Source organism: Rutilus rutilus (assembly GCF_951802725.1).
Source record: "Rutilus rutilus genome assembly, chromosome: 1".
In the NCBI taxonomy this organism is placed as follows: Eukaryota; Metazoa; Chordata; class Actinopteri; order Cypriniformes; family Leuciscidae; genus Rutilus; species Rutilus rutilus.
Genome location: NC_140209.1, coordinates 55,074,404 through 55,087,471, shown reverse-complemented (window position 1 = coordinate 55,087,471; position 13,068 = coordinate 55,074,404). Strand labels below are relative to the sequence as shown.

The window sequence follows — 13,068 nt, the reverse complement described above, 5'->3', positions numbered from 1 at the left end:
GTCCAGCCTCTCATCACTGGGCATCACAGGAACTTCACTCGACTGGTTTGAATCCTATCTCACAGGTAGGTCCTTCAATGTCGCATGGAGAGGCGAGGTATCCAGAGCACATCAACTGACCACAGGGGTTCCCCAGGGTTCAGTTCTTGGTCCCCTCCTCTTCTCCATCTACACTACATCACTGGGACACATCATACAGGCACACGGTTTTTCCTACCACTGCTATGCTGATGACACACAACTCTTCCTCTCATTTCGACCAGATGATCCCACAGTAGCTGCACGGGTCTCGAGCTGTCTGGCAGACATCTCCACATGGATGAAGGAACATCACCTGCAGCTCAACCTGGCAAAGACTGAGCTGCTCGTCCTCCCTGCCAATCCGTCTCTACAGCACGACTTCACCATCCAGCTTGATTCATCATCAATCACCCCATCAAGGTCGGTCAGAAATCTGGGAGTAACGTTTGATGACCAGCTGACCTTCACAGATCACATTTCAAAGACAGCTCGATCATGCAGGTTTGCGCTGCACAACATCAGGAAGATCAGGCCTTTCCTAACTGAGCACGCAACACAACTCCTCGTCCAGGCCCTGGTCATTTCTAGGCTTGACTACTGCAATGCTCTTCTGGCCGGACTTCCAGCATGTGCTACCAAACCTCTTCAGATGATCCAGAATGCTGCAGCTCGTCTTGTCTTCAACGAGCCCAAGAGGGCCCACGTCACCCCTCTGTTAATCTCTCTGCACTGGCTACCTCTCGCTGCTCGCATCAAGTTCAAGGCATTGACGCTTGCTTACAGATCTATCACACGCTCAGCTCCCTCCTACCTTCACTCACTCCTACGAGCCTACATCCCCACCAGACGCCTACGATCAATCAACGAGCGACGTCTCGTGGTTCCATCACAGAAAGCCACAAAATCACTTTCCAGATCATTCTCATTCACAGTTCCATGCAGGTGGAACACTCTCCCCACCCTCATCCGGAATGCAGAATCCCTGACAACATTCAAAAAACAGCTGAAAACCCATCTCTTCCATGAGCACCTAAACTCATAAAAAAAAAAAAAAAAAAAAAAAAAAAAAACAACCTTTCCCTTAAAATCCCACTTATCATGCTTATGCTACTCTGAATAATGCATGAACTTCGTATTCTGAACACTTCTTGCGTTGTTGTTGTCTTTTGCCTCTTCATGATGACTCGCTTAATTTAGTCCTGATTTGTAAGTCGCTTTGGATAAAAGCGTCTGCTAAATGACTAAATGTAAATGTAAATGTAAATTATAAACCCATTTTTGACATGACGCACCGCAAATATAAACAATATAAACTAGTGCATTTGTCTTTCTGAAAGGGTGCATGATGAAGCTGTATGGTATTGAAGCCTCCATTTTAGCGCGTAGCATCACAACGCCCCGTTCACTTTGCATGCTCGTGAGCTTTTTAATCTTTGAAAATCTACAGTAAATGTGGTACATTTTGGCCACGCCCCAAACTCTTGCTATAGGTTGAGCTGGAAAGAGATTGCCAGATCTGAGCAGACCGCTCTCAATGTTTTAATTGTGCTTAAAAGGTTCAATGTTTACACTTTTAGGGGAGATAAACCCATGAATGACATATTAATAGTAGTCAATGAATAATTGACTGGGTTAAGAGGATGTATTTTAAAGTCCCCCTGTGGTGAAAATCAAGTTTTTAATGTTGTTTATGTCTATGTGGTGTTTTTAATATACTTTATGACAAACCATGTGCAAATTCATAAGTCAACACCATTGCTGAGTATTTTGCCATTAAAACGGCAGTGAAAAAAAGGTTTGCTTTGAAATTGTCACAAACTACCTTGTAACCAATCAGGTCAACGTGTGATCGTCAACGAGTGGATCTCTGAGCTGGTGTGAGTGGGTGGAGGCGGGGCTAATTTGCATATTCATAGAACCACGTATACTAAATAATGCAAGGGTGTAGAGTTACATTCAAGCTATTTTAAGTTAAAGATGAGTTTTAATGGATAAAAAGATTGACTACATAAAAACTTTAACATAAAAAAAATCTTACATCACCTTTATAGGTAACTATTTTTTAAGATATTATTTTAGTACTGAAGTATATTTTATGATCAACATTTCTCTCTCTCAATGGTATTTACATTCTTTACAAATAAATACATGCAATATATTTGGCTAAAAGAAGGTAAGTTGGTAACACTTAATTTGATGGTCCGCTTTAGACATTTTGTTGACTATAAGTAACTTTGTAACTCATATTAGAGTATTAGTAGACTGCTTAATTTCTGCTAATACTTTATTTTGATGCTCCCCTAACAGACATTCTACTAACTATAAATAACTTTGCAACTACATCAACTTATTCCACTAACCCGAATTAGTTAATACTTAATTAAGACTCTAATGAGTTAGTTGACATGTAGTTGCGACGATACTCATAGTCGACAGAACGTCTAAAGTTGACCATCAAAATAAAGTGTAACGGCTAAGTTGTATCATTTATACATTTTTGAAGCACCACAACAATGCCTTGAAATGCAACCTTGTGATGTCACCATACTCACACAACATCATGGAGCTCCAGGCGTGTGTCAGGGGAAGGGTTGATAAGAATATAGGACAGTCTGTTGCCCGGGTCCGTCATCCCATCTGACACAAGAAGAGCAGGACACAAGACTATAAATCAAATCTATAAGTCCAAACATAAAATTCCAAATATGAACATACAGAATTGACAGAGAGGATAAAGTGTTTGAATGATTCACTTAAAACAATATTTATGCCTAAATTTAAGTTTTATGTATTTGAATTGCATACAAAATTCATCCATTTGGATTTACACAGTTTTAACATAAACTAATAAGCCTAATGTTGATATTAATTTGTCAGTCATAAATGCACGAAACAGGTAAGATTTCTGTAATAGTACTAATAAACAGAATGTGTTTTAAATAAGTAACCAGCTTTATATATTTATCATCAATAAATCCATTTCAATATCATACATGTTAGCTAACTGAATATTGCTTGTTTCACAGCTAGCCATATTTTAACCATTTTCATTAATTTTTTTACATTTTTTTCCACAGTGAACAGACTGATGCAGATTCTAGGCCATATGAATAAATGCATTTGAAAATATGATTATTTAAATCAAATATATGCAAATAGTTAATAATAAACCATGTCATGATTTTTCTTTTTTGTATGACTGACAAATATGCATCACATTAAGTTTATCAGTTTGTTTATGTTAAAACTGTGTAATCCAAATGGATTGAAATGTTCTATCCAATTCAAGTAAATCAATCTTAAATTTAGGCCTAATTATTTTTTTTAGCGTAAAATGATGTGAAAGAAGCATTGGTGCACCGAGAGGACATTAATGTGATAATATAATAATTATTGTTGTATTTTTTTATTACACTTTACTATTTTACAAAAAAAGGTTGTTTTATGTTTTTGAAAGAAGTCTCATGCATTAATTTGATCAAAAATACAGAAATCATTCTAATATGCAGATTTGCTGCTCAAGAAACATTTCTTATTATTATCAGTTTTGAAAACAGGTGTGCTGTATATGTGTATCTTATGTCATATATCTCTTTAGTCTTTATTTTTTATTTGACTATCTGTGTACTGCTGTTGTCTCGGTGTACTGGAAGCTTCTTCTGTTACCAAAACAAATTCCTTGTGTGTGCAAACATACTTGGCAATATAGCTCTTTCTGATTCTGATTCTGAAAAAGATAGTAGATATGCAATATTATATTTTTTAGCTACATTACATCACCCAGTCTGAAGAAGCAGCGGTGTGCACACTCACTAAATCCAGATGGCGAGAGCCCCAGGTGCTTCATGCGTGTGCGGACCAGAGCGTTGAGCTCCTGCCTCTCGGAGCGGCGGAACAGGCTGAGTCTCTGCTGGCTGATGCGCTCCGCAGCGCTCCCGACTCCCTTGGCCCCGCTGGAGCCCCGTCCACCTTTACGACTCAATCGACGCGCCCACTGCATGCTCTTCCTCCTCAGGAGCGGGTGGTCCATGGCCTGTGATGATGAGGAGGACGAGGAGGGCGGCTCGGATGATGTCGAGTTACGGTGAGGACCGGAGCGGCAGAGCAGAGGCTCACGGGGCTCCCGCGTATCCTCGTAATCCTCCACAGTGATGGACACCTGAGACTGAGACAAGCCACACAGAGGAGTCATTCCTCTACAGAAACACTATAATGACAACAATCACCAAAGTTTGGAATTAAGATTTTTTTTCATCATCTCAAGATCTCTTTTGATCATCAAGGCTGCATTTATTTGATGAAGAATACAGTAAAAACAGTAACACTGTGAAATATTATTACAATTTAAAATGAGTGTATTCTATTTGAGTATATGTTAAAATGTGTCAAGATCCCTGTACTGTCTTGTGTTTTGTAGGACTTTTATGTTGAAGTATATTCTTAAATTCCCCATTGTTTCTGTGTTCACTTCCTGTGTTTGGTTCCTGTTTAGCCTTGTATCTTGTTTGTCTCCATAGTTACCCTTATTAGTTCTCATGACATCAATCACCAACACCTGTCCCTTGTCAGCCCCTTGTTAACCAGTCTATTTAAACCTCTGTGCTTCAGTTGTTGTTTGTTGGTCGTTGTTGCACCATGTTACTGTCCTGCGTTCCGTTGTTTGCCCTGGATTACCTGTTTGTTTTATTAAAGTAGTGCTTGCATGTGGATTCTCTCTCCGCTTCGTTCTTGCCTCATTGTTACAAAATTTAATTTATTCCTGTGATCAGCTGAATTTTCAGCATCATTACTCTAGTCTTCATTGCACGTGATCCTTCAGAAATCATTCTAATATGCTGATTTGATGATCAGTTATTATCAATTATTATTGATGCTCAATTACTTATAATGGTTATTATTATTATCACTGCTGGTTTTGCTGCTTAATATTTTTATGCAAATGTTTTTTCTGGATTTTTTGATAAATAGAATGTTCAATGAACAGAATTTATTTGAAATAAAAACATTTTGTAACATTATAATGTTCTGGGGCCGTATTCACAAAGCATTTTATCTTACCACTAGGAGTACTCCTAAATCGCACTAAAAGATTTTAGCTAGGAGTTTTCTCTTAAAAGTTATTCACAACGCCTTTCAGACCTACTCTTAGTAAAGAAAAATGACAACTCCTAAACTAAGAGTGAGTCTTTGTTGCTATGGATGACGTCATTACTCATGCACGAGCTTGACTGAAGTGACCACCTTGATTGGCTGATGATTGTAACGCGGGAATGATTCCAAACAGCTCCCCTACGATGATGAGTGACAGGTGACAGGTCTGAGAATGCGTGCGCTTCACAAGTAGTGCGAAGGACGGAAGATGATGAATAACTGAATAAATAGCCTAAATGAATAAAGAGTAAGGAAAAACAAATAGCCTAGTAGCCTAATGAAACATGTGGATTGATGCAATATCTTTGCAACATTATTGAATTAATCTGTCACTATATGCCTCTGCCTACGTTTGCAAAGAGAAGAACATTTTAATTTGATTCACAATCAAACGTTACAATTAGTTTACATGCAATGAATGAGTAGCCTATTTTGCTTGTTGTTGGTGGCGTTATTGCATCCCTAGTTATGCCTACAATGCAAAATTGTTCCCTCGCGATTGGAAGCTCCTGTAGCCGCTGCACGCATTTCAAAACATCGCAACGTGAAATGCCACAAAAAGCGGTTTGTGAATAGGTCTTAGTGAGTTAGGAGTCCTCTCGACTTCTTTTAAGCTGTCCCAGGCTTAGGTGCTACTTTTAGGGCTAAAATGCTTTGCGAATTACTCTTAGTCAAACAAATTAGGAGTCCTAAAGTTACGAGAGACACGCCCATTATTTTTAGGAGTTGCTCCTAAATTCGCCAGTTAGGAGCTACTTTTAGCCTTAAAATTCTTTGTGAATACGGCCCCTGTAGCTTTTGATAAATTGAATACATCCTTGTAAAATGAAAGTAGTATTGCACCACTCGGCGGACCACTCACGCACCACTCGGCGGAAAAGGGAGAGAAAGAAAAAAAGAGACTGCGCCGCACGCACACAGCACCTTTGTCTTTCGTAAAAAAAGGAGTCATTTATACATTTTTTAACATCATTTATTCATGACTAACGGAGGCTAGAGGCCACTTGGAAGTTGGAACAAAGAAATAAAATAAGTCCTCCAGAGACCAGCCTCCATTTCACCTCCTCAAGATCCATTTTCACGCTAATCTAAACACATCACCTGACCGCTCATTTACCACGCAACCCGAAGCGCGAGCCCGAGCCCGGCCCGAGCCCTTGTAAAATAATAGAAATTAAGACCGAACCCGACCAAACCCGTCGGGTCCCGTCGGGTTCGGGCAAAGATCTTCAGCTCTATGGTAGTGTATCATAGTTTACACAAAAAATATGAAGTACAACTGTTTTCAACACTGATAATAATCAGAAATGTTTCTTTAGCACCAAATCAGCATATTAGAATGATTTCTGAAGGATCATGTGACACTGAAGACTGGAGTAATGATGCTGAAAATTTGCATCACAGGAATAAATTACATTTGAAAATATATTCAAATAGAAAACAGTTATTTTAAAGTTTAACAATATTTCCCAATATCTCTGTTTTTGCTGTATTGTCGATCATATAAATGCAGCCTTGGTGAGCAAAAGAGACTTCATTCAAAACAATCTTAAAAAAATCGTAGTAATTCCAAACGTTTGGCTGGTAATGTACCTCTGAGAAAGGAAGTTTATGAGCTTCAGTGCGGTAGATGCCGATGGGAATGTCTCCTGTCGATGAGCACAGCTTCTGGTAGAGGCGGCCGTAAGTGCGAATCCACAAATCCTCCTCTGTGATCTTCATCTACAAGGAATATCAGGGCAGTATTAGCATTATCATCAATGTCCTAAAATGTATTATGACCACCATCATTATTGGCATAATTATCCAGATGCTAAGTGATAGTCTCATTATGGATTGAGGGATGGGTCGCTGGCACTCACAGCACACAGGAAGCCAGATCCAGGCATGGAGTCCAGACCTAGCAGCAGTCTGGTGATGGAGATCATGTAGTCCTTCACAAAGGACTAAAACACACACACAAATGATGAAATCAGACATAATGACTCTGCAAATATGACAGTGTTTCAGTAGACTATCGACCTTAGGTCAGGGAAAATGCCATATTTAATGCCATTTCGTTTATGTTAACGAAAGGCATGGGAGGAACCGCTTATAACCGTCTATAAGGGTGAGAATGGTAAGGAATTGAATGAATTTCAAGATTCAAGTTCCTTAACGATTCTTTTAGTAGTCTTTTAGCATCTCTTCAGATCAATTTAAACCCAGTGATTCATGAGTTTGAGACAGAATTGTAAGACTTTTTAAGTGATTCATTAAAAAATTGCTCATAGGAGTCATTCTTTTGTTTTAGTTTACACTGTTCTCATTGGATACATGCAGCATTGAGGGTAATGCAAACAAAAGACATGCTGGTGTAATGGGCTTGTATTTTTCTAGTCTTTCTGTCTCATCACATTCAATTCAGACTGTTCACAAGTTCAGTTAAAACATTGCATTTGCTGTGAAACTGTACATTCAGAATTGGCTCAGAGCCTCCGTTTTGGGAAGTGCAGCGCTTCTGGGTTGTACGTCATAACGTAGGCTCACTATTGGCCGATGCCGGTCGTGTGTGACGCGTGTGATGCTGGCCAATAGTGAGCCTACACTACGTGAACTCACTCAGAGGCCCACACAGAAGAAAATGAAGAGCTGAATAAAGTCGTTATTTTTGTTTGTTTTTGCGCACAAAAAGTATTGTGATCCAGCTCTCAGATTTAATCAAAAATATCTTAATTTGTGTTCCGAAGATGAACGAAAGTCTTACGGGGTTGGAACAACATGAGGCTGAGTAATTACTGACAGAATTTTCATTTTTGGGTGAACTAACCCTTTAAACTGTGGTAAATCTTGAATGCTTTAAGTGACTTAAGTTTGATCTCTTCTCAAAGACGACACTTTGAGATTACAGATTATTGCTGAAGTGAAAAATGTTTTAAAAAGTTAACTTAAAAAAAAGTTACAGAATTTTAAGTTTATTGTTATGAAAAATGCACAAAAATACTATTTAAATTTTTTATATAATGAAATATATATTTTCAAAAACACGTTTTACTCTAAAACTGCACGAAAATCAAAGCCATAAACCTAAACAAGTTGTGTATCAAGCTCCACATTTGAGCTTCATATCTCAAAAAATGTATTTTCAGTAAGATTTTGTTTGGTCGCAGTACCAAAAGTTTCCACTAGATGAAATTCGTCTCCCATTCATTTCCAATGCAGTCATTTTTGACCGCGAGGAACTATTTTTTTCAAGCAGGACCATTTAACCTTTTCGAATCATGCCCATGATTTTATTTTGTATTCACATAGCAAGTACCAAAACCTTTACCAAGTTTCGTACCATTCCGATGAAGTAAAAAATAAAAACAAAACACTTACAATTTTTCGGGCAAGAATGACCGAAGAACACCAGAGGGTTAAGTTATTCTATGCCATTGTAATTTGACAAGGAATCGAGAGAAATGGGTTTGTATATGAATTGTAGCAGTGTACAACGTATCATATCACGAACAAAGTTGATAATCATTAACACATGAATCAAATGATGACATGGTTTTCCACACAGAATGAACACCCCTTTATGGTCTAAACTATTTATTATTATAATGAAAGACATAAAAATACAGCAATTCAGTCATGGGAGGATCACTTTATGGTTACCTGATACAGCAGAGTGTCTAACATACTGACACTAAACACCTTCCCAGCAGCAAACGGTAATCTGAACATGAACACCAGGTTAGAGCCCCTCTCTCTCTCTTTCTACAGCACAAATGGAGCAAAAGAGGGAATATCAGGTTATTTTGGGATTCTTTAGAAAATATAAATGCAGTTTATATTGTATTGCATTTGTGTCTCACCTTTTCCAGCTTAGAAAGAGCTAGAGAATAGTGGTCTTTCACTTTGAACTGCATGAAGCGCATGTTGGCTGGGTGGGTGAGTTCAGTTATGATACTGAGAGCTGGAAAAAGCCTTTAAGAAACAGTGAGGAGAGAGTGTCAGGTTTCCCAATGACTCAAGCAGAAAGACACACATGTGGAAGGACCTACCTGAAGAGCGTCTGAACATTAACTATGGTCTTGGCATCAGCCATGTAATCCTCCTCAGCGATCATGGAGCTCTCTTTGTCCACCACAACCATGGTGTCGGCCAACGTCACGCCACAACGCAGAAGACTATCCAAACTGCACACAATAGTGTTCAGGGACAAGCTCAGTAAAATTACCTGACCAGACAGACTTAAACTGTACAGAATCGAAAGAAACTAAAGAACCCAAACTGATGAAAAGGTATTTTGGTTAAATTTAACTACTATATCCTTAATCTTTTGATACAATTTACTTATTCTGAGCATACATGTTGGTGGATTGTAATTGCATTTTAAGGACTTGCAGTTAACATTTGTTGTTACACTGTTATCTTTACCCCTAACTATAACACAACCATTAACCCAAAACACTGACCCCTATAATCCTGACCCTAAACATACCTCAAACTCATTAGCAATAAATATGGGAATTTTCCAGAATAACATGCAGTTACACAGTAAATATAGTCTTGTAGGCATTTAATGTTAGTGCAAAGTAGTTAAGGCCATGTAATATAAAGTGTGACTGGTATTTTGATAAAACTTTATTTGATGTCTGTACATATAATGCATTATGAATTTGTAGAGATGAAGCCTGCAATTTTAAAAACTACAAAAATTCCTTTTACTTCAAAAAGTATGGAGACCCCATGCCTTAGGAAAATTTAGTAAGTAAATTAGATGTGACAATTCAAAATTCATATTAATGAATACATGTTGTGGTCAAGGACGTGTGATATTGCTCTTATACAAATCAACAATAAATAAGTAAATTTTTTGTAACTCACATTTTAGACACAGTATAACTAGTTACTTTGTGTGTTTTGCTCAGCCAATAAAAACTATTCAAAACAAAGTCACAAGTAGAATTCACTGTTGCATCTCCAAGCAACCTAAAGTGTTCCTAAAGAATCAGTGTTTTTGAATTAATCGTTTGAGAGAATGATTCAATGACTCACTCATAAAGGCTGAAGGTGTGTTCGGCTTGAAGCGGCGCTGTGCAGACCGATTGGTGTATGACATCAAAGTACTGTGAGAGCGATTCGAAAGCACATGGAGCCGTCTGCTCTCTAATTGCTCTCGCGGTACTTTGACGTCATACAGCGTTCAAGCCGAACACACCTAGTCACTTGTTTGTTCCTGAATGAATCAGTGTGTTTGAATGAATTGGTTAAAGGTAGGGTAGACAATTTTTTTTATAATGACTCACTCATGAAGACAGTCACTAGTTTCTGAATAAACTGCTTTTAAATGACTCGACGAAATGAATGATTCAATGGCTCACTCACGAAGACAGTCACTAGTTTCTGAATGAATAACTGTGTTTGAATGAATCGACTAAATTAATGATTCAATGGCTCACTCACGAAGACAGTCACTAGTTTCTGAATGAATAACTGTGTTTGAATGAATCGACTAAATTAATGATTCAATGGCTCACTCACGAAGACAGTCACTAGTTTCTGAATGAATAACTGTGTTTGAATGAATCGACTAAATTAATGATTCAATGGCTCACTCACGAAGACAGTCACTAGTTTCTGAATGAATAACTGTGTTTGAATGAATCGACTAAATGAATGATTCAATGGCTCACTCATGAAGACAGTCACTAGTTTCTGAATGAATAACTGTGTTTGAATGAATCGACTAAATTAATGATTCAATGGCTCACTCATGAAGACAGTCACTAGTTTCTGAATAAATAACTGCGTTTGAATGACTCGACGAAATGAATGATTCAATGGCTCACTCACGAAGACAGTCACTAGTTTCTGAATGAATAACTGTGTTTGAATGAATCGACTAAATTAATGATTCAATGGCTCACTCACGAAGACAGTCACTAGTTTCTGAATGAATAACTGTGTTTGAATGAATCGACTAAATTAATGATTCAATGGCTCACTCACGAAGACAGTCACTAGTTTCTGAATGAATAACTGTGTTTGAATGAATCGACTAAATGAATGATTCAATGGCTCACTCATGAAGACAGTCACTAGTTTCTGAATGAATAACTGTGTTTGAATGAATCGACTAAATGAATGATTCAATGGCTCACTCACGAAGACAGTCACTAGTTTCTGAATGAATAACTGTGTTTGAATGAATCGACTAAATTAATGATTCAATGGCTCACTCATGAAGACAGTCACTAGTTTCTGAATAAATAACTGCGTTTGAATGACTCGACTAAATGAATGATTCAATGGCTCACTCATGAAGACAGTCACTAGTTTTGTTTCTGAATGAAACTGTGTTTGAACGAAACGGGTAAATTAATGTTTTAATGACATATTCATGAAGGCTGCCACTTGTTTATTTCCTGAATTAATCAGTTTATTTTAATGAATCGGCTGAATGAATGCTTTAATGACTCATGAAGAGACTTGTCAGCACCTACTGATGGTAACTGATGTAACCTAAAGAAAGTGTCGCTAAAAAAATCCCCCTCACTAATGCACAGACTGAAATTCTGCCTGGAACAAACACAGACAGCGGAGAGATATAAAGAGTGAAATCTGTCCCAGTGCTTTAGGACTGTTTATCAGCACTTAAATTTGACAATCAGAACTAAATGTTCTACAATACACATGTCAATAGCTACATAATATATATATGCTTCAAGTAAAGCTTCTCTTACTTGTCGATGGAGCCCACTGTGTAGTAGACCATAGGAAACCAGCAGATGGCCTCCAAGAAGTCTGCCTCGGGTCTAGCAAACACCACAGAGAGAAATATTGAGAATCTGAGGTGATGCTTTCACAACAACATGCAAACTGAATTACAAATGTCTCTGATGTCTCTTTCCAAGTATTTTACAAAAATGACCCAATGTCTATAAAAATCACACCGCTGCGCCCTGCTCCAGGGCATCTAAATAATGAAATCCAGCCTGCAGCTGCTCTCAAATGTTCATCCAATCAGGAATAAACAAGATGACTCAGAGTTTAATTACATTTGATTGAATTATATGACGATGAATCTCCCCATATTAGTTTTCTGTCACAGGAGAACCAATGATTATGTCATAATAAATATAGAAAGGCGACCAGTGCTGTGAAAAACAAAGGATGGGTGATATCTAAAGGCTTGAGTATTTCTCAGTGTTTCTGTTTTTAGGACACTCACACGTTCTCCAGAAGCAAAACAATGGGGTTGAGCTCCTTCCTGGGCCGGTAATACGCCCGCAGCGGAACTATGAAGTTATAGAGGCCGTTTCCAGCACTTTCTGCGGACACGATGATCAGTTTGTTTTTAAAGCCGTACGAGCGAGCATCCTCATAGGGCATATGATGACAAGCCTGAGAAAGCAATCTGCTGTTAGGATCTTGTGCTGAGAGGGGTGTAGTTATGAGCGTCTGTGAATTGTGTGACATTAAAGATTTGGAGAGAGGCAGACACTCACCTTATCCAGGCGCAGACAGCAAAATGGCATTTTCTCCTGCAGGAGGTGGCAGAGGGCAGGAGAGCTGCCGATGTATGGAGAGTTTAGTGGGTAGCCTTTAACCCATCTGTGTGAGAAATACAAGTGCACAAACATCAACTCTACCATTCAAAAGTTTTTAAAATTGGGCAAAAACAGTAATTGTAAAAAAAACTTTTTTCAATTTAAATATAGATTAAAATGTAATTTATTCTTGTAATGGCAAAGCTGAATTTTCAGCATCATTATTCAGTGTTTTCAGTCATGCTTGTCACAAAACAGTTGTTCTGCTTAATATCGTTGCGGAAACCATGATGCATTTTCTTTTATGGATTTTGCAATGAATAGAAAATTCAAAAGAACCCCTTTTCTGTCCTTTTATCTTTTCCATAATCGA

At 38.1% G+C, this 13,068-nt stretch overlaps 1 protein-coding gene across 1 annotated transcript in view; it reads right to left on the bottom strand.

Moving 5' to 3' along the window:
- kcnt2b (potassium sodium-activated channel subfamily T member 2b) overlaps positions 1-13,068 on the bottom strand; it is a gene marked incomplete at its 5' end in the record, with an annotated part of 98,397 nt that overhangs the window by 5,283 nt on the left and 80,046 nt on the right. Inside the window, 10 exons of the mRNA XM_084432055.1 lie at positions 2,574-2,658; positions 3,835-4,186; positions 6,766-6,894; positions 7,035-7,118; positions 8,815-8,916; positions 9,015-9,126; positions 9,204-9,338; positions 11,889-11,960; positions 12,377-12,549; positions 12,654-12,759. Of these exons, the coding sequence (XP_084288181.1) occupies positions 2,574-2,658; positions 3,835-4,186; positions 6,766-6,894; positions 7,035-7,118; positions 8,815-8,916; positions 9,015-9,126; positions 9,204-9,338; positions 11,889-11,960; positions 12,377-12,549; positions 12,654-12,759 (1,350 nt within the window). The remainder of the gene's footprint in view (positions 1-2,573; positions 2,659-3,834; positions 4,187-6,765; positions 6,895-7,034; positions 7,119-8,814; positions 8,917-9,014; positions 9,127-9,203; positions 9,339-11,888; positions 11,961-12,376; positions 12,550-12,653; positions 12,760-13,068) is intronic.